Here is a 22,114-nt window from a genome sequence, read left to right on the forward strand (position 1 = left end):
GCACCTTTTACACTGCTTTGCTGTCAGAACAGCCACACCTGGCCTGCTCACACAGCCTTCAGCATGCAAATTCACTCCCAGCTAAATACATGAGCACTCTGACCAGTCACTCATGAATTACATACAGGGCAACACCCAAAAATTCTTAGTCTCAACCTTGTTCCCCAAGAAATGTGCAACTTGTACTGACCAGCACACTACTGAACAATGCAAGCTCACAGAAACTCCAGCATTTAATTAAAGGAAATGATATATGCAGCAGCTTTGTTATCCTAAATGGAGTTTCCAACACACTTTAATCCAAACAGAGAGGTTAAAATAAAACTAAAATAAGTTTATTAACTATAGAAAAATAGATTTTAAGTGATTATAAGTGATGATCCATAAAAATCAAGATTGGTTACCAAAAAGAGTAATGAGTAGTTGAGGTCATGAGCAGAGACATGGGAGGACAAGAGGTGAGTTGGAGGTCACCGTCTCTTATATTTATATCCCTCTCCCTTCAAGGATTACTCTCTGCTGGGATGTAGGGAACAAGCTGTCTCTTGTGGATGTGAGGTTTGAAACATTTCTGGGATGTAATGTAAATTTCTTGTTTACATCTCCCCCTTGCTGGGGGATGTCTGCTTAAGTAGGTGATGGCCCTTTAACACCTGTCTGGGATGCTAGTGTGCCTTTGTCTCTGAAAAACTGGTTTGTGGGTGTTACCCAGAATTACAACATATTTCAGTAACAATCATGCAGTAGAAGCTTATAATTTTGCATGAAGTGTTACAATACATATTTTAACAGGATAATTATATTCAGCAGAATATAACTTTTCAAATGATACCTCACAAGGTGTACTTTGTACAAAATTTATCATCGTTTTGTAAAAGTGGTGATCATAATAGAATAGATTGTCCATATTGATTTGATTCAGATACACAATGCTGAGATTGGTTATATGAATCATTTCCGGATGAAGTCAATTCATTCCTTCTCAGTGTATGCCAAAGGTTTATTCCCTTCACTCCCCTCCAAGCACCCAAATCTTTCATTCCAAAAGAAACTGCAGGTGCTCAACACCTCTGAAAATAAATTAACTTAATGTTTTAGTTATGTTTCTGAAAAATGCTACTTTAAGCAAAACGATGTTAAGCGAACCCAATTTCCCCATAAGAATTAATGTCAATAGGGGGATTAGTTCCAGGGAAATTTCTTTTGCCAGACAAAAGACTATATTGTGTGTGTGTACGTATATATATATATATATATATATATATACACATATACACACACACACACACAGTATAAGTTTTAAACAATTTAATACTGTACACAGCAATGAGTGTGGCGGTGGAATCAGAGGGTAGAATATTTCCCAGGGAATGCCTTACTGCTAAATGATGACTAGTACTCAGCTGAGCCCTCAAGGGTTAACAAATCGTTGTTAATGTCGCCTCACACTCTAAGGCAGCACAAACAGAGGGAGGGGAGACAGCATGGCAGAGAGAGACACACCGTGTATGTGTGTGAGAGAGAGATGTGCATTGCCCCTTTAAGTACACTAAGTACATTGCCTTTTTAAGTAGATCAGCAAGGTGAGACAGCAGCGGCTGCCGGCAAGCTCCCTCTGTCCTGAGCCCTGTCATGCCCCCACCCCCACTCTATGGAGATAAGGTAAAAGAACAGGGGGAAGGGGGACACCCTGACATTAGCACCCCCTCCCCCCACTCTTACACAGCAAGCAGGAGGCTCCCGGGAGCAGCTCCAAGGCAGAGTGCACGAGTAGCACACAGCAGTGGGGGGAGGGACAGCTGAACTGCCAGCAATTGATAGCCTGCTGGGCAGCTGCCGCACAGGGAGCTTAGGGAAGCGGGGAGCTGATGGTGGGCTGCCGGTCCACCCTGGTTCCAAGCCCGTCATAAATATAAAGGGAAGGGTAACCACCTTTCTGTATACAGTGCTATAAAATCCCTCCTGGCCACAGGCAACATCCTGTTACCTGTAAAGGGTTAAGAAGCTCAGCTAACCTGGCCGGCACCTGACCCAAAGGACCAATAAGGGGACAAGGTACTTTCAAATCCTTGGTGGGGGTTTGTTTGTGCTCTTTGTTTACAGGGTTGTTCTCTCTTGGGACAGAGAGGCCAGACAGAAAACCATCTTCTCCAACCCATCCTAATCCAAGTCTCCAATATTGCAACCAGTATAGGTAAGCCAGGCAAGGCGGATTAGTTTCTCTTTTGTTTAATGTGAATTTTCCCTGTGTTAAGAGGGAGGTTTATTCCTATTTTCTGTAACTTTAAGGTTTTGCCCAGAGGGGGATCCTCGGTGTTTTGAATCTGAATACCCTGTAAAGTATTTTCCATCCTAATTTTACAGGGATGATTTTTACCTCTCTCTCTCTCTCTTTTAAAAAAAATAAAATCCTTCTTTTAAGAACCTGACTGATTTTTCCATTGTTCCAAGATCTAGGGGTTTGGGTCTTTGATGATTTTGTAACAAATTGGTTACGATATTATTCTCAAGCCTCCTCAGGAAAGAGGGTGTGTAGGGCTTGGGGGGATATTTTGGAGGAAGATGTCTCCAAGTGGTCTCTTTCCCTGTTCTTTGTTTAAAACACTTGGTGGTGGCAGCATACTGTTCAAGGACCAGGCAAAGTCTGTACCTTGGAGAAGTTTTTAACCTAAGCTAGTAAGAATAAGCTTAGGGGGTCTTTCATGCAGGTCCCCACATCTGTACCCTAGAGTTCAGAGTGGGGAAGGAACCCTGACACCCCCACCAGCTAGCTCCAACTGGCTGCTCTTCCTGCAAGCAGGGGACTTCCACTAAACCCCAACATCATTAAGAGATCAGAACTCTTAGGAAGAGGAGAAGGCAGAAAGGTGAACATGCTGGCAACAGCATTTACTGGTAAATAATCTCTCAGAATTGGATTCTGCATATTCCACTTGTGGATTCTGGCTAGTATAACAACTTCCAGGGAAGTGGATTGAGGAGTCCCAAATAAACAAAGATTACAGAACTGCCCTCCCAAACCCAACAACAGATTTAGATGCCATATGCAGAGCAGGGCTGCATAAAAGGCATAAAAAAGTAGCAACCCTCAGGTTTCTCTGATAGAAATGTTACAGAGCAGGTCAACAATGCCGTCTTCATCTTAAAACTTTCAGATTATCCTAGCTGTAGTTTACCCTAATCCGTTTTGAGAGGCTTCCAATGGAAGCACCAATCTGCTAACACTGATTGCCAAAGCTTACAAAAAACTTAGGTTATTTTATAAATGACTTAGTTCTGCTCAAACACATGCTTAAAGCGCAAGGTCTAGGGTATGAAGCTTCGTTTCCCCATCACAAGAATGAGGTTTTGGAAAGAAGCCAAAAGATTAATAGCCTATTTTGAGTAGAAAAAAGAGACATTCAAGGGGGAAAAAAAAATTAGATGAGGATACAGAACAACTTTGTTCCTGATGGAATAAAAAGCACTCTTCCAAAGGTTCAAAAGGTGTAGCCACTAACCTTCTCAGCACTGGGTTAAAAATACCACACTGGAACAGGTTCTTTGACTAGAGAGAGATTATTCTGTCTTTTAAGGACACTCATGATCGTGAAATTGCTGAAGATTTTATAGTTGTCAACTGGAAGGTGGAATGAGACTGCAGAAATGTATACTTTCATAGGCAATATGGAAAGGGTGAGAGTCTTCAGGTATCGTAAATAGCCCAGAACGGATGAAAGGACAGAGTGCACAGCTCCAACGGTTATAGTTATCTTCTGCCCATAGGGAAAAGGCATCTTCATCTCCAGACGCATTATTTTATTGTCATTTCCTGGATTGCAGAAAGATGCTCTGCACTCTTGCAGAACAAGTAAAGTCAGAAGTAGTCATGTCCCATAATCAAAATAAGGAGGCAAAATTACTCTGGATTTAGACCAGGGATTGGCAAACTTTGGCATGCAGCGTGTCAGGGAAATCCACTGGCAGGCCGGGATGGTTTGTTTACCTGCAGCGTCTGCAGGTTCAGCCAATCGCAGCTCCCACTGGCCACGGTTCGCCGTTCCAGGCCAATGGGGACTGTGAGAAGCGGCGTGGGGCGAGGGATGTGCTGGCCGCCACTTCCTGCAGCCCCCATTGGCCTGGAACAGCGAACCGCAGCCAATGGGAGCTGCGATCGGCCAAACCTGGGGATGCTGCAGGTAAACAAACTGTCCCGGCCGGCCAGTGGATTTCCCTGATGGGCCACGTGCCAAAGGTTGCCAATCCCGGATTTAGACTATTCCTAAATTAAAAGGTCTACAGACACGGATAGATAATATGCAAGTTCCTGTAAGGTATTCAGGGGGAGATCTCAACCATTATTACCTGGTACAAGCTGGCACCATCAGAATAATCCAACCTCTGTCTTCGCTTAATGATCACTAGTAAAAGATGACTGATTGAAAAGCTTATAGTAGGTCTCTGCTCCAGTCCAACAGGAGCATATCTGATGGAGACCGTCCATATCTGTTCATAGTTTGTGGCAGAGCTCTAAGAAAAGAACATTCTGAATGGAAGGTCCATCACAGACTGCTTCAGAAATTTCTCCTGCTGGTTTTATGGCTTCTGACTTGAGTTACCAGCAAAGAACGCACATTGTTTGACAAGGTTAGGGGCCACAGATTGCATCCAACAAAGCCAGACATCAGTCCTACAGGGATTTCACTTCAACAGAGCAACTGAGAGCGAGAGCATCATTCTGCTTGTTTAGAGAGAACTCTGATGACGTTGCCCCTCACCAATTTCATAAAACAGCACTTAAGTAACAGCAAAATGACTTTAGAGCACATTTAATAGCCTGCAGCTTCAAAATGTATGTATAATGAAGGGCTCGATTGCTGTCTGTATAGACCAGCACAGAAACTAACACCAGAATGTCCCATCTAGCTCAATCTGCATAAGAATCAGCCTATGAAAGGGTTGCAGAACTAAAAGGGATCCCCTTTGGAAAACTATTACTACTTAGGGATGTTTAAGCTATTAGTGATGTTACTATTAAATACAACAAACAAGTGTATGCTGCTATTTTAAATGCATGTCAAATCCTAGAAATGAAGACTGGGTGTCACAGAAAGACAGTCATTTTTTCTTAACAATGAAAGCCTTAATCGAAGTTCTCCTAACTTTTTTTTTAAACATATATATTACATGTATAACATTGCTAATTAGTTAAATATTAAACCAAAGAATGAAACAGAGCTTGAAATACCTATTAGTTACAGCAGGTACTAAAGGACAGATTTTGAGAAGAATGTTTATTCTCACCATTACAGAATTTAGTGGAAGTGTCCCAACTGAAAAAACAAAACGAACAGGCATTTCTGGAACAGTTCCATCATTTATAGCTTTGACTTGTGATTGGGGCTAGAAATTTACAGCTACTGAGTTGCACACCCACACTAGCACCAACAGAACAATTACCAAACATCAATGGCAATCAAAATGATGACATTTCAAATCCTTTATAAAGCACTACTAAACTCTTCTATGGCAAGTAACACTAAAATTTCAGTTACATATGGGTATCAACCGATAAGCTAGGTTTCAGAGTAGCAGCCGCGTTAGTCTGTATTCGCAAAAAGAAAAGGAGTACTTGTGGCACCTTAGAGACTAAAATTTATTTGCGCATAAGCTTTCGTGAGTTACAGCTCACTTCATCGGATGCAACAGCTGTAGCTCATGAAAGCTTATGCTCAAATAAATTTGTTAGTCTCTAAGGTGCCACAAGTACTCCTTTTCTTTTAACCCATAAGCTAATTATCCATGAGCGTAAGAATACAATTCCACAAGTTAGCTAGTATAAGATAGATACAAGCTAGTACAAGTTACATCTTTTGTTTCAAATTTACAATCAAAGCAATGTTTTATTTAAAACCCACCATAGGTTTTATTAACACGCTAAGGAATTCTTTAAACTGATCATTGCACTAATTCTTAAGCAATGGCTAATCCTCTTAAAATGGCTCACTAACTTCTCAACCCATTAACAACTTTGTTTAACATTACCTTCACCTTTTTTTTCATAGGATAGTTACAACTTCCATCTTCATATTCTATGTCACTTTTGGAAAGATTAAAAAACTCTTGCATTTGTTGCCATTCTACTTCCACATTTTTCTTTTGAGGTAATTAGTGTTTTCTTCTAACTTTGTTATTAGTCACATACCAAATCTGGTCATCTGTATTTCTCGACAAAAGAGCAATATGTTCTTTTTGATAGAGAAAGCTCAACAAAAATATTGTGCTTTGGGATAAGTGTATTCTCACCTCAAAATGTATACATATAATTGGTGAACCTCACAAACTCATTTCCTCTTTGTATAAATAAGGAATTAAATGTAGGGTTTCAGCTGTCCAGCAGCAATGCAACATGCTGTTATGCCATTTTGGGCTATTCAGGATCCACCCTTGGACATAACGTTTGAAGCCGAGGCAGCAAACTCAACCCCTCGATGATGGAGCATTAATGCTGTCTAGCAGCCTCTCTGGCCTATGTTTACTAGTTCCAGAGAGAGCGCCATTGCTAAGCCTTAGCAACATTGTAAGACCCTTAAGGGGGGCCAGAAACTCCACGTCAAAGATCTTTGAGTTGTGTAAGAGGTTCAACTGTCAAAGACATCCCCCTCCCATATTGACAGCCAATATTTTAGGATATATCTAACTTGCTTGTGTAAGTGGGGGAACAGTCCCGCTATTGTGGATAACTTTCCTGGCTTCTGCACTACCCCGGTGAAGTGGGCTAGCGAAAGGATCTGAGACCTCACTCCCACTTCCTATACCCAGTGGCCTCCCTGCCCTTGAAGACTCCCCTTCCACTCTCCTGTCTGACAGAGTCCTCGTAACCCCAACAAGGCTGGTTCCAGGATTCCTGGGGGGCTCGACCCCCAACCCTGCTGTGGTCACCTAGGACAGGGGCTAGGGTGTCCCCACTCCAGGGTACTCTCTCTGCACTGGGCACTTCTCTGACCCACTGACCATTACATACAAGTTAAAGCAAATGCAAGTTATTTAATCAACAATTAATTTTAAAAAGAGTAAGAAAAAATGGGAAAGGTTAAAGGAAACACATCAACCCACTCTGTGGCAGGGAACATCACAAACAGTGTCTCTGGAATGTCAGGGCAGTTCACAGTCTGTTCCTTGTAAGTCCCAGGCCGCCTTCTCAGGCCCTGGCTTTGCTGCAGGGATGCTGTGGGTTGGACACTTGATCTGGTGGTGACCACACGCTCTCAGGCTCTAAGTGGTAGGACCCTTCTTCCCAGTGTCGCCCCCACCCTATCGGGGTTATGATCCAAGCCTGGCCTGCAGAGCCTCTTGGCTGAGGTGTCTCCCTGTGCTGGGCCCACTGCCCAGGATCCCCCTCGCTCTCCCCAGCTGCTCACCGCACCCAGCTCCAAACTGCTCCAGCCCCAGCTCCACCACTCGGTCTCTGCACTGCTGCTGCTGCTCTGCCTCCAGCTCCCTGGCCGGCTTCTTTGGCCCCTCTGGCTCTGGTTGCTGGAGCTCTGCTCCCAGGACAGGTCTGCTCTGCAGGCTGCTTCTGTTACTCTGCTCCCAGCACTGATCTGCTTCGTGGGCTGCTTTTCTGGCCCCTCTGGCTCTGGTTGCGGCAGCTCTGCTCCCAGGGCAAGTCTACCCTTTCTGGGCTGTGCCTCTGGCTTTGGGGCTGAAGCTCTGCTCCCAGGACAGGGTCTGCTCTCTCTGGGAGGCTTTTCTGGTCCCTCTGGATCTGGCACAGCTCTGCTCCGCAGCTTAGCTTGGCCCCCGCTTTCTCCTTAGCTCAGCCCACTCTGTCTGACCGAGGCAAATCCAGTTCACACGGAGGACGGGACCTCCCCGGCCTCCTGACTCCCTGATTAGCCTGCTCGCCCTGTCATTCAGGCTGACCTGGAGCACTGGCCTCTCCCCATTGTTCCTGTGGGCTGTCAGTCTCAGGGTCCTGATTCCCCATCGACCCTTCCCCCTTTTTAGTACTGGAAGCTAGCAACTAAAACACCCCCACTGAATGTTAGTAAGGGGGCAACAGTCTCCTTACACTTGGATACATATAAATGCAAACATTAAGCACAAATAAAAATAAGCCAGCCTGAAGTGATAGCATGAAAATAGCATTTTGACCCTTAATAAACCAAATGTCAATTCAAAATAATTCAAACAAATAGGCAATAACTATTTTGATCCCCACATCAATTTTTCCCTAGTTTAAAAGAAGATTAACTAAATCAATTTTAAGGAAAATAAAAATCTAGAATATTTATCTGAAATAGGGATTAGAGATTTCTTCACCCACTCTCCATAGCTGTACATCCATCATCCCAACGCAGGCAGCAGCATTTCCTGCGCTCTTGCCCTGTAACAGCACTGGCATCTCTAATACTGCAGCGTATCCGTTTCTTATTTTGACAGATAGCAAGAGTCTGATCCATTTTACCACTTAATCTATCCTAGTGTTCTGTAACTTATTTGAAACTTTACCTACATAGACCATGTTGCCAAAAAATCACTCTTAAATGCTGCGTTAAGCACTCATGAAAATCTAAAAATAGCATTGAGAACAAGAAATAATGTAAACAGAAGCTATGCAAGCTTTCCCCACACAGTTTTAACAATGCACTTTTATCCAGACCACTATCAGCATAGAGACTCTCCTAAACAAAGAATAGAGTGAAGTCAGAACACACGTTCATTGTGATGTTTTTGCATTTTAAGTTATAATCTGCATTTCATTGTCCAGTCTGTCAAGAATTTGCAAGCTGTAGTTGTAAATTGGAGTTGGTGAGGTACTAAAGAAAAGGAGTACTTGTGGCACCTTAGAGACTAACCAATTTATTTGAGCATGAGCTTTCGTGAGCTACAGCTCACTTCATCGGATGCATACCGTGGAAACTGCAGAAGACATTATATACACACAGAGACCATGAAACAATACCTCCTCCCGCCCCACTGTCCTGCTGGTAATAGTTTATCTAAAGTGATCATCAACTTGGGCCGTTTCCAGCACAAATCCAGGTTTTCTCACCCTCCGCCCCCACCCCCCCCACACACACACAAACTCACTCTCCTGCTGGTAATAGCCCATCCAAAGTGACAACTCTCTTCACAATGTGTATGATAATCAAGGTGGGCCATTTCCTGCACAAATCCAGGTTTTCTCACCCCCCCCCACACACACACCCCCATACACACACAAACTCACTCTCCTGCTGGTAATAGCTCATCAAAAGTGATCATCAAGGTGAGGTACTAGTTTTCATTCATGGTTCAGGGTATTTGTAGGAAAGTCATGTTCTGTGTTTCCACCAAAAGAAGGAAATGACATAGGAAACTTTAACCAGAATTTGCAATTATCCACGATTTCTTTCTTTGCTAAGAAAAAGAGTGCTCAACTTAGTTAAGTAAACTATCCTACTGGGAAAGGAATTTGTGAGTCTTGTGGCAACTGGTCATCAGTGGAGACAGATGAAAATAATTCACAGCCATTTCAGCGCTTAATAATATTTTGACAGGAGTATGACACACTGGTTCACTGGGGAAAAGTTTTGATGGAGAACTAGATGACAAGGATTATTACTACAAGGCTATCAGGAAAAAACAAAATTATCAGGAACCTAATTAATGCTGATCTGAATTTTGTATTACTGTACCACATAGCTGCCAGTCTGTGTCCATGGGAGACATTCCACTAATGAGAGCCAGCTTGCCTAAATTCTCCTACATTGGCTTGCAAAAGCAAGCATTTGAAGGAGGAACATGAGAAGAAATGAGTTTTGGAACTCACTCAGGAAAAACATACTGAAGAGGGAATTCCTCCCCCATTCCACCCCACCTAATTTTTATCCCATCAGCCTCATTCATGAGCCAACAGTAACTCCTTACCTACCACAACTGTCTCAGGGCTTGGCTACACAAACCTTCCATATGGCTCAGATTTTAAGATGTCTGAGCAGCTTCCTCATCTTACATATTTCCTAATTGTTACGTAAAGTTTTCTGATGCTATTCATTTCACTCAATCACACTAGAATAGCATTTATCCAGATATGCCTGGAGTACCATAGGTGCTAGTGGACCGATGTATTTTTATGATCAAACTCTTACACACATTTTTGACAGAATAAAGTGATTCCATTCATCATTCTGGGAGAAACACTTCTCCAATTGATGGCAGATGAGGTACTACAATCTGGAGCTTCCCCTCTCCACTCCCATCCCACAAAAAATGCATATTGTAGTCCAGGTCAACTCAGCTACACCAGGGGTCTCAAACGACCACTAGGGCCGCATGAGTACATTGGTCCGAGGGCTGCAACACTGACCACCCCCCTTCAGCTGCCCTGGCCCCGTCCCCACTCCACCCCTTCCATGAGGCCCCGCCCCTGCCCCGCCTCTTCCCACCCCTTCCCTGAAATCCCCACCCGAACTCTGCTCCCACCCTGCCCCCAGGGTGTGCAGGAGCGGTGCAGGGTGCAGCAGGGGACCCAGAGCAGGGGGTTGGGGTGCAGGGGGTGTGCAGTGTGTGCTGGGGGTCTCAGAGCAGGCAGTCAGGGTGCGTCAGGGGGCTCAGGGCAGGCGGCCGGCATGCAGGATGGGTTCGGGGGGGGGGGGGGGGGGGGAGGGAGAGCGGGTCCGGCCCGGCGTGCACTGGGGGCAGGACAGGCTCCCTGCCTGCCTCCCCTGCCCCTGCGCCACTCTGGAAAGCGGCCGGGACCTGCAGTGGGGGGCCCCACACAGAGGTTTGTGTGTTGCCTTAGCCACTCCTCCAGGTATCTCCCCCGAAGCTCCCATTGGCCGGCCAATGGGAGCTTTGAGGGAGGTACTTGGAGAAGTGGCCAGGGCAACATACAGACCCCTGTTCCCCCCCACCCCCAGGTCCTGGCCGCTTCTCAGAGCGGCGCAGGGGCTGGGAGGGAGCCTGCCCTGCCCCCGGTGCACGCCGGGCCGGAGCCACTCTAGATAAATACTGGGGGAGGAAGAGAGACCGCGGGGAACTGGCGGGCCACAGAAAATAACCCTGCGGGCCATGTGTTTGAGACCCCTGAGCTACACCAAGAACCTAGGTCTCCAGGTCTGACAACCATTTTTAGCTTTCTCATAGCAACTCTAGTTGACATAGTGCTGAATATGGCTACCCAAACCAGACAGCAGTACAGCCAGTGAACTTAGAAACCTAGACAAGAATCTGTTTCCTATATATAATTTATATATAGGACTATAATTTGCCTCCATCAAAATTTACAGAAAACTCTACCAGGACTATTCTTCCCATCCGGAAAGAAACTAGACCAGGAAAAGAGGACAAAACACCACGGTTCAGATCCTCTTTTCTACCCACTAGTGATATGGAGGATTGATCATTTCAGATTGGTGCACGGAACACTGCAAAGCTTCTTTTTTATTATGCAATCACATTACAATACAAAACATATTTAAACAAATCATACCTGTATGAAGCTGAACTTTCCCAATCACTCCCTCTACCAGGCCCAGACAGACAGGATTCCAAGCCAGAAGAAGATCAGTGGCTGCAAGAAAAATTGAGGCTTATAAGAAAATCTGAAATGTAACAATAGAAGCACTTACATTAAAAAACAAAACACTTTACTCTTCAGGAATTTCTAATGCACAGCGTAAAGAGCTGTTTTCATCATCAATCCTAAAGTATTCTAAAGACATAAATTACTAACCTTTGACACCTTAATCAGCACTACTAATTACTGTTCTGGATGAAACTCAGTTTTGTGACTTCTATCCAAGCCTCACGGATTCCCAGTAAATCTCAAGTTAACGAGACAAGCTTAGTGTAAAAACTAGTCCTGTTCACTTTTGCATATTTATCATTGAAACATGCCTCATCCAAGTGTCCAAAATAGGAGAATGCCATGGCAATTACTGGCGCTCTTTAGTCTCAATCATGTAATAGCAAAAATTATCACCCTCCCTCGCAACACACATCCCAGCCGTGCTCCGATATAGACTATGAAATAAAATCCAACTCACCCAATAGGGACACGGTGCATAACGAATATAATGAGATTACCATTTGGGGGGTAGGCATATCACCCTGAACTGCATGATTAGTGCTAGAATGATGTAAAGCCAGCTCCTTCCAAAAGGTGCCATTGTCACAAGCCAGCATAGTACAGTAATAAGTATGAAGGTAAGTTTGTACCTCAAGTGAGATGCTCAAGATGCATGCTTACGAACACTTTCTTGAAGTTTAGAGAACATCCTTTGAAACCATTTCTACCTCACTGAGGTGAAATTATTTGATTAAGGAAAACCACTTATTCCCAGAGTTTTACAGACAAGGAAAAACTCCAAAATCCTCTTCATGATAGAATAAAGCAATGTGTGTTAGATGTTTTATTCAAGTCTCCACTTACAGCTTCAAATGTATCTGATAATAACAACGGATCACAATAATACTTTATGTACTAAATAATCCCAGGGAACATGACACACAGAAAAGAGAATCATTCATCCAGAACACTGTGGGGAAATAAGATTTGGCACTTCTGTTTTCTATAGTAAGCTTTTTATTCCAATTTTGTTCCCTCCCCACTTCAGATGACTTCAGTTTAATCATCAAGACAACACAGTTTTTTGCGTTGCCAGTTAAAAACAACAGTGATCACTAGCTTCAATTTTCTTTTAAACCTTTTGCAAACTAAGACCAGAGCTTGTAACAAAGACTCTACTTTGAATCTTATTTTTGTATTATTTTTCCATTATTAAATACAACTTAAAAGCTGCCTTCAAAAAAGAGAGCACGCCACTTAGATATAACGTAAGAACTAAAAGGCAAAAGATTCTTCACTCCACTGCCATCAAGAATTCGAGCTATTTGTCAGTTTGCTTATAACAAAAGCAAGATATCTAGATTCACTGAGAGATTCTCATACTTTCTTTAGCAGCTACCACAAAGACATGTCAATCAATTCTACCATATCTTTTAAATATCCTCCTCTCTAGGAGAGAATTTCTCCCAAATTAGAAAAACAGCCTTTAAGAGAACGAAAAGAACATACTATAATAATGATACATAATTCATCTTAATAATGCAAAAAAGTTTTAAAAAGAAACTAAACAGTGTTTACAAATCATTAAGTTTAGTGTTTGCAGGTGACAACTTAATGTCAAACTGATACTTAAATGATTCTTTTCCCACTCAGCTTTGCTCAAATTTTAAATTATCAGCAATTGCATTAAAAATGCCAATGGATTTTGTTTTCCAATACCATAAATTTAACAAAACAGTGGGTATGCTGTACTGGAAACAGTGAACCAAACTCATCAGGGGAATTGTGAAGTAATAGTAATTTGCACAGGGAATCTGAAAGTCTGACAGGCCAGGCTAGGCAATATTCCACAGTTCAAAATCAGGTCCAACCTGTCTTTAGCTATTCCCATTACATTAGGTAACCCAGTAAAATTTTGTGTGTGTGAGAGAGAGCGCACGAGCATAGAAAAATATACAGCATCAAGCAATATCCTATACTTTAGGGAAGTTAGAGCTCATTGTTCAAAACTTCCAAGAGGTGATGTGAAGGCACAAGCAGAGTCAAACAACCTACTGCTAGCATACGCATTCTATATGAAGGGTCTTTAAAAAACCACCACACCACACTGAGCATATATTGGTAAATCATCTTGAAGAATTTTGACACGCCAATAGCTCAAAAACTAAAATATTTTTCAAAAAGCTAAAAATTAAAATTCCCATATTAGGATCATTTACAGGTGATACAAAATCAAAGTTTAAAGTTGGATTGAGACTCAGGAAACCTGGGTTCTACTCACAACTCAACTTTGGACAAGTTATTGTCTTCCTTTGACTCAATTTTCTCATCTGTAAAATGGGAATAAGGACACTGACATCCTTTGTGAAGTGCTTTGAGATCCATAAATAAAAGTGCTATAAGAACAAAGTATTGTTTATTGTATTTTAACATTAGATGTGATAAATGAAGTGCGGGGGGGGGGGTAAGCTCCCTTTGATGGACACGCAGCCAGCCAGTCCCCCAGATAAAGGAAAGGAAGTGGGCACCTGACCAAAAGAGCCAATGGAAAGGCAGAACTTTAAAATTGAGAAAGAAATTTTCCCTTTGTCTGTTCTCCAGAGGAGGAGACACGGAGCAGCAATGCTATAAGCAGGAATGCTGTGTAAAGTTTGAAACAGATATGAAAACCATCAGATCATAACTAGAACTACTTTTAACAACCCAAATAAGTAAGTAAATTAAGAATGTTTAGGAAGACGCGATTAGGTTTATTTCTGTTTATTTTTTAAGGCTTGTGGACTTCTCTGTGCTAACCCCAGATGCTTTTGTTTGCTGTAACCTTTAAGCTGAACCCCCAAGAAAGCTATTTTGGGTGTTTGATTTTTGGAATTGTTCTTTTAAAATATCGCAAAAGCCTAAGTTCCAGATGTATTTTCTTCCTTTTTTGTTTTTAATAAAATTTACCTTTTTTAAGAACAGGATTGGATTTTTGGTGTCCTAAGAGGTTTGTGCATATGCTGTTTGATTAGCTGGTGGCAACAGCTAATTTCCTTTGTTTTCTTTCTCAGCACTTCCCCGGGGGAGGGGTGAAAGGGCTTGAGGGTACCCCACAGGGATGAATTCTCAAGTGCTCCTTCCTGGGTCCACGGCTGTTTTTTTGCATTTGGGTGATGGTAGCGTTTATAAAACCAAGGTCAGAGAAAAGCTGTAACCTTGAGAGTCTAATACAAACCTGGAGTGGCAAGTATTAATTTTTAGAATCCTTGCAAGCCCCCACCTTCTGCACTCGGGGTGACAGAGTGGGGATTCAGCCTTGACATTAGATATGCCATTTTCTGTGACATACAGTAAGTCTTGTTACAGGTGCCTCTGTAGCTCTTATTATTACTACTACTACAAGACCACAGTTTACCTGTGTTATAACGCTTCTCTCTGGATTCCTACAGTCCATCACCATTCCAAATTATGAAACATACAAGATTTCTTTCCACCTGTCAGTAGGAACTGGGGGGAAGTCTAGGGTAAAGAAGAAGTGTCTTTTTCTATCTTTCTCTGAAGGTGCTAAAATTCATGGTCATGTGGTTATCTTCCACAAATGAATTCCAGATTCATAGTCCAGTAGCAGAGAAAGCTGTCTCTTGTACACAAAGGTTTCACTCTTGGTGACTGACAGTGCCACAGTTCCAGAGGAACAGCTGTCAAGGGAAGGTCACAATGCAAGGTAAGGTGGTCTCTCAAGTAACTTGAGCCATTCCACTGGGAATTTTAATCTTGACTAAGCAGAAGGTCTTACTTGACGGCTATCCCTAGTCCTTTAGACATAAGCGTTTCACTAACTAGGGACAGATTGTTGAACTGGGACCCTTAAGACAATGACCCAAGCCTGACCTCATTTCACCTCTAGCGTATAATAGTACTAGACCAAAGTTACTTTAAAAACTCTGCACTGTAACAAATTCATGGTTATGTTGTGGGTTCTTGTTTGTTTGCTTTTTGCAAGGGAAGCAGGTGTTTGTTTTTGAGGTTTTTTGTTTGTTGTAAGCAGAAGCTTATGCACACAAATTGTACTTTTAGAATTTTATCCGTTTTTGTTTTCAAATCCAAAGAAAGAGAAAACTAAGTGCAAAGACATGAAAAGTTGGCTCCCATTTTGACAAGAAGCTCCTGGATCCTATTTCCGTATAAGATCAGCTATCATAGTGGTAGAAAACAGGACTTGTAAATATGAGCTTTTAAAAGAGATATTTGAAAGTTAATTTCTTTGCAACAGAATCAGAAATGCAGCTGGTAACCAGTGAGAACTGTTCCACTTTGTTTTCACTTTCAGCTACTTTCTGAGCAGCTATAGTATTAGTTTGCAGACCTGGTCTCTAATACTTTAAACTAGAAAGAGATGCTGTAGTAACAAGATTTTTTAAATCTTCCCTCCTTTCTACTCACCTTACCCATCGAAAGCAATTCAGAGATCAAGCTGGTTTGTGCATTTCAACCAGATACCCACCAACAATTTCCAGGAGCCAGAGTTCTCCTTTATAAATGTTCGTGTTGTAGTGGAACCTCACTAACTCATTACGAGGTAGGAAACAAATTGTGAGTTACTGAATTTTGGAAGCAAACATTAATGAAGGGTTGGTCACTCACTGTAGTGAACAGGTAGTCCAAGAATTATCTTAAAGGCCTGTGCTGCCTCTCTGCACCACAAAGTTTTGGCGGATTTGTATTAACAAGTACAATCTTTGTAAATATATATTACCTGTTTAAAGCCTCTGAAGAAGATTTACTTTTGAATGAAAATGAGCCAAACTCAAAATTTAAAGCTGAAATGTGGGTAGTGTTATTTCCCCTACACAGTTGGCAGAAGTCTTAAAAGTAATCCAAAAGAGATGATTAACTCCAGGGTTTTGAAGAAGGCAGTCAAAGTAATTTAAGATAAAGCCATCAGAAGAACTAATTAAAAATTCCTGAAGCTGGCCTGATGTAATCAATTTATAGATTACTCTTTTATTTGGTGTGGGAGAGGGGGAGGGTTGTGATTACAGACTCAGTTTTGTTATTGTTTTCACATTAGTCATGGATTCCATAATTTTCATATTTTATTTACAGATATGGATATAGATCTTGACATTTGGCATTTTGCACGCTTAGTGGCTGTGACAAAAACTGATTTAAATGAGAACCTTGGGAACTGCCAAGATAAAACCTGGGGTGCCTGACAGGCTAATAGAACAAAACTTTGTTTAGCTAGTGATTTGTTGTGGGTCACCAATCTACAGTTTCTCTGCTTTGGGAAGGGGTGGAGGAAGGCAAAGTTTACATAGTGAGTTTAAAAGGATCGGTGCAAAGCAGATGCTTTTGTTTTTGTAAAAAGAAAAGGAGTACTTGTGGCACCTTAGACTAACCAATGTATTTGAGCATAAGCTTTTGTGAGCTACAGCTCACTTCATCGGATGCATTCAGTGGTGTCATAAATATAAAGGGAAGGGTAATCACCTTTAAATCCCTCCTGGCCAGAGGAAAAATCCTTTCACCTGTAAAGGGTTAAGAAGCTAGGATAACCTCACTGGCACCTGACCAAAATGACCAATGAGGAGACAAGATACTTTCAAAAGCTGGGAGGAGGGAGAAAAACAAAGGGTCTGTGTCTGTCTGTGTGATGCTTTTGCCAGGGACAGAACAGGAATGGAGTCTTAGAACTTAGTAAGTAATCTAGCTAGATATGCGTTAGATTCCGATTTCTTTAAATGGCTGAGAAATTAAGTTGTGCTGAATAGAATGAATATTCCTGTCTGTGTGTCTTTTTGTAATTTAAGGTTTTGCCTAGAGGGATTCTCTGTGTTTTGAATGTAATTACCCTGTAAGGTATTTACCATCCTGATTTTACAGAGGTGATTCTTTTTACTGTTTCTTCTATTAAAATGTTTCTTTTTAAGAACTGAATGCTTTTTTTCATTGTTCTAAGATCCAAGGGTTTGGGTCTGTGGTCACCTATGCAAATTGGTGAGGATTTTTACCAAGCCTTCCCCACGAAGTGGGGTGCAAGGGTTGGGAGGATTTTGGGGTAAAGACGTTTCCAAACAACATTTTCCCAATAAACCCAGATAAATGTTTGGTGGTGGCAGTGGAAGTCCAAGGGTAAAATAGTTTGTACCTTGGGGAAGTTTTAACCTAAGCTGGTAAAAGTAAGCTTAGGAGGTTTTCATGCAGGTCCTCACATCTGTACCCTAGAGTTCAGAGTGGGGAAGGAATCTTGACAAGTGGAAAATACAGTGAGGAGATTTATATACACACAGAACATGAAAAAATGGGTGGTGTTATCATACACACTGTAAGGAGAGTGATCACTTAAGATGAACTATTACCAGCAGGAGAGCGGGGGTGGGGAAAGAAAACCTTTTGTAGTGATAATCAAGGTGGGCCATTTCCAGCAGTTAACAGGAACGTCTGAGGAACATTGGGGGAGGGGGGAGAGGGGAAATAAACATGGGGAAATAGTTTTATTTTGTGTAATGACTCATCCACTCCCAGTCTCTATTCAAGCCTAAGTTAATTGTATCCAGTTTGCAAATTAATTCCAATTCAGCAGTTTCTCATTGGAGTCTGTTTTTGAAGTCTTTTTGTTGTAATATTGCGACTTTTAGGTCAGAGATTGACCCTCCCCCCGCTGGTAATAGCTCATCTTAAGTGATCACTCTCCTTACAGTGTATATGATAACACCCATTTTTTTATGTTCTGTGTGTATATAAATCTCCTAACTGTATTTTCCACTGAATGCATCCGATGGAGTGAGCTGTAGCTCATGAAAGCTTATACTCAGATAAATTGGTTAGTCTCTAATGTACCACTAGTACTCCTTTTCTTTTTGCGAATACAGACTAACACGGCTGCTACTCTGAAACCTTTGTTTTTGTAGTGGCTGAAGCAGAAAAGCAGCACCGAAGACAAGCAAGGAGCAGCTCTCTTTTACTCACATTCTGCAACTGCAGCGAAGCCAACTAGGAGGCACCAAGATAAGTGTCTTCTATATTATGCAATGGCTTGAAAAATTTCACTGTGAACTAAGGGATATTTTTATTGAAATCCTACAATGATGACTTTATCATACACTCCCTCTCCCCATGATTTTCCATATAATTTACCATGAGAAACACTACTAACCTTAATTACAATTCTCACTCCAAGAACATTATATGCATGCACTCTACAAAATATTTTGCTGTATTGGGTGAACGTACTTTGTAAGTACTTGCAAGACACCAAGAACCAGTCTACATATTTCCTTCTTCTAGCAAAGAGTTCTCTAACAAAATCAGAAGTGCAGAGTTATTGCTCATTCCAGAGAGACTATCCACCCTCATTCCCTGAGATTTATAATAGATCAACTGATGAAATACTAATTAGTTTGTAAAAAGAAAAGGAGTACTTGTGGCACCTTAGAGGCTAACAAATTTATTTGAGCATAAGCTTTCGTGACCTACAGCTCACTTCATCTGATGAGACTTTTTAAAAACAGCCTGCCAGTACCACATCAGTACTGAACATAATGCCTAATAAGTATAATGCACAAAACTGTTAAGCAGCATTGTATGAAATAAGTCTGCAAAATTTGTTAATATAAATCCTAGGACTTGTATACAAGAGACAACAGCTGCAAACTGAAGACAGACAAATTTAAAATTAGAAATGAGGCCCACATTTTTAACAGTCACGGTGATTAACCATTGGAACAAACTCCCAAGGAAAATGGTGTGGATTCTCCATCAGACTCTTAACTTGAACAAAAGCTGAAACAGCCCTAACTACAGAGCTGCTACCAGGGCCTCAGTAATTAGTAATGTGAGTTAAAGCAATTCTCTCACAGTTTGATTAGTATTTGCAGAGTATGATATTCTCTCCATCCACACCTACTAATCTTCCCTACTCTTTCCACCCAAAGAGCTGTTAGTCTACAGATAATGCTGCTCAAATTGAATTTCCTACCAATGCATTCATAAAGAGTGTAGGAAAATCATCACATCAGCCATAACTCACATGCCTTGTCACCCCATACCCAAACAGACTCCACTCTTCTGCTCCAAAAACACAGACCTTTTTTCAATTCCAACATGCCAAACTTGGTGCAGTTTCACACAATCATACTAGAACACAACTGTCTCCTACTGTTCAATGCCAACTCTTCAAGGCAAGAACAGTGTCTTTGTACAGTTCTTAAAAGAGTAGGATCCCCAGTCCTAATAAGATTTTCGCATTTTCATAAAAAAGTGGAGACGTTTAATGCCTATTTTGTTTCAGTCTTCACTAAACAGGTTAATAGTAACCAGTTACTCAACACAAGTAATATTAAAGGAGGAAGGAATGCAAGCCAAAAAGAGAGAAAGAATGGGTTAAATTAACCTCCCCTTCTTCGAATGATGGTCCTATTGTATTCCACTGAGGGTGCTTAACAAGCAGTACCTAGCTAGGATGAGCGTACAAGGGTGCAGTGGAGGACCACTGTGCAGAACGAGGCATCTGTTGCAAAAAAACCACACTACATAAATGAGAAGGAAAAAGTGTGTACCGAACTCCACATACCCCCTTACATATGTCTGCAAGGGGCACATCGTGGAGCCCGGCAGTAGCTGAGGTCCCTGAAACGAGTTCTCCAGCAACCAAAAATGTCCACAACTACCCTGCTGTGCAACTTGCATTCATGGCCGGTTGCAAAGTTCCTGCTGAGAGCATCAGCAAGCATGTTCTAGGTTCCTGGCAGGTAGGCTGCCGACAAAAGGATATGCTGTGCAATGCACCATTTCCAGAGGCATACCGCTTCAGCACACTGAAAGAGTTCCCTGGCCAGGATTCAATCAACTGTGGCCCCATGGTGACCTCAATGAGGTGCTTCTTAAAATGGAAGACTCTTCCTTCCAGTGTACAAGCAGGGAAGGAGAGGCAGATGCTGAATCTGGACATTGTACGGGCTTTCCTCAAAAACACTACAGACAGCAGTGCTGCTCATCGCTGAGGGAAAACAAGTGATGGCAGGAAGCGCAGATTTTGAATCCCGGCCTCTTCAGCATAATCCAGTACCCAGACTCGGGTACTGGGGAGAAGGTAGTGGATTGTTTGGCGGGAAAATGCTGAAGCTGCGTCCCCAGACTTTAAACCTACAATATTTCTAAAAACAAGAAAACTACTATAAAAACAGCAAGAATCCTGATTATAAACAAAAATAAAAATAGGTTTCAGAGTAACAGCCGTGTTAGTCTGTATTCGCAAAAAGAAAAGGAGTACTTGTGGCACCTTAGAGACTAACCAATTTATTTGAGCATAAGCTTTCGTGAGCTACAGCTCACTTCATCGGATGCATACTGTGGAAACGGCAGAAGACATTATATACACAGAGACCATGAAACAATACCTCCTCCCACCCCACTGTCCTGCTGGTAATAGCTTATCTAAAGTGATCACTCTCCTTACAATGTGTATGATAATCAAGGTGGTGGGCCATTTCCAGCACAAATCCAGGTTTTCTCACCCTCCGCCCCCCGACACACAAACTCACTCTCCTGCTGGTAATAGCCCATCCAAAGTGACCACTTGTACAGATACAGACAGACATCATCTTCCTTTCCAAATGCAAACAGATGGACATCGTACCAAAAGGACTGAAGGTAAAAAATCCATTACAATCTACATACCACACAGACTATGCTGACAGCTTGTGCCACACGCTCTCAAAGAAACTGCGGAATCACCTGATCAACATCCTCTACAGCAAACAGGGAAAGATTAAGAATGAGCTCTCAGAACTGGATACTCTCATAAAAAAACAACCTTCCACACAAACTTCCTCGTGGCTGGAATTTACTAAAACTAGACAAGCCATTTACAAAGCACACTTTGCTTCTCTACAAAAGAAAAAGGACACTAAACTTTCTAAACTACTACATGCTACAAGGGGCCACAGCAATGGTTCCCTCAACCCACCCAGCAATATTGTTAACCTATTCAACTATACTCTCAGCCCAGCAGAAGAAGCAGTCCTATCTCGGGGCTTCTCCTTCTGCCCCTCCACCCCCACAAACATGATACAGTTCTGTGGTGACCTAGAATCCTATTTTCGACGTCTCCGACTGAAGGAATATTTCCAAAATACCTCTGAACAACATACTAATCCACAGAGACCTCCCTACCAACATTACAAAAAGAAGGATTCTAGGTGGACTCCTCCTGAAGGTCGAAACAGCAGACTGGACTTCTACATAGAATGCTTCTGCCAATGTGCACGGGCTGAAATTGTGGAAAAGCAGCATCACTTGCCCCATAACCTCAGCCGTGCAGAACACAATGCCATCCACAGCCTCAGAAACAACTCTGACATCATAACCAAAAAGGCTGACAAAGGAGGTGCTGTTGTCATCATGAATAGGTCGGAATATGAAAAAGAGGCTGCCACTTTCTACAAACCATTACCCTATGATCCCACTGAGAGTTACCAAAAGCAACTACAGCATTTGCTCAAGAAACTTCCTGAAAAAGCACAAGATCAAATCCGCACAGACACACCCCTGGAACCCCGACATGGGATATTCTATCTACTACCTAAGATCCATAAA

At 42.1% G+C, this 22,114-nt stretch overlaps 1 protein-coding gene across 1 annotated transcript in view; it reads right to left on the reverse strand.

Annotated features, from left to right (window-relative positions):
- Nucleotides 1-22,114, reverse strand: part of INPP5F (inositol polyphosphate-5-phosphatase F) — a 121,418-nt gene that overhangs the window by 62,016 nt on the left and 37,288 nt on the right. The window contains exon 2 of the mRNA XM_073354205.1: nucleotides 11,459-11,539. Coding sequence (XP_073210306.1) covers nucleotides 11,459-11,539 — 81 coding nt within the window. The remainder of the gene's footprint in view (nucleotides 1-11,458; nucleotides 11,540-22,114) is intronic.

This window comes from Lepidochelys kempii, chromosome 7, assembly GCF_965140265.1.
Source record: "Lepidochelys kempii isolate rLepKem1 chromosome 7, rLepKem1.hap2, whole genome shotgun sequence".
NCBI classification, from domain to species: domain Eukaryota; kingdom Metazoa; phylum Chordata; order Testudines; family Cheloniidae; genus Lepidochelys; species Lepidochelys kempii.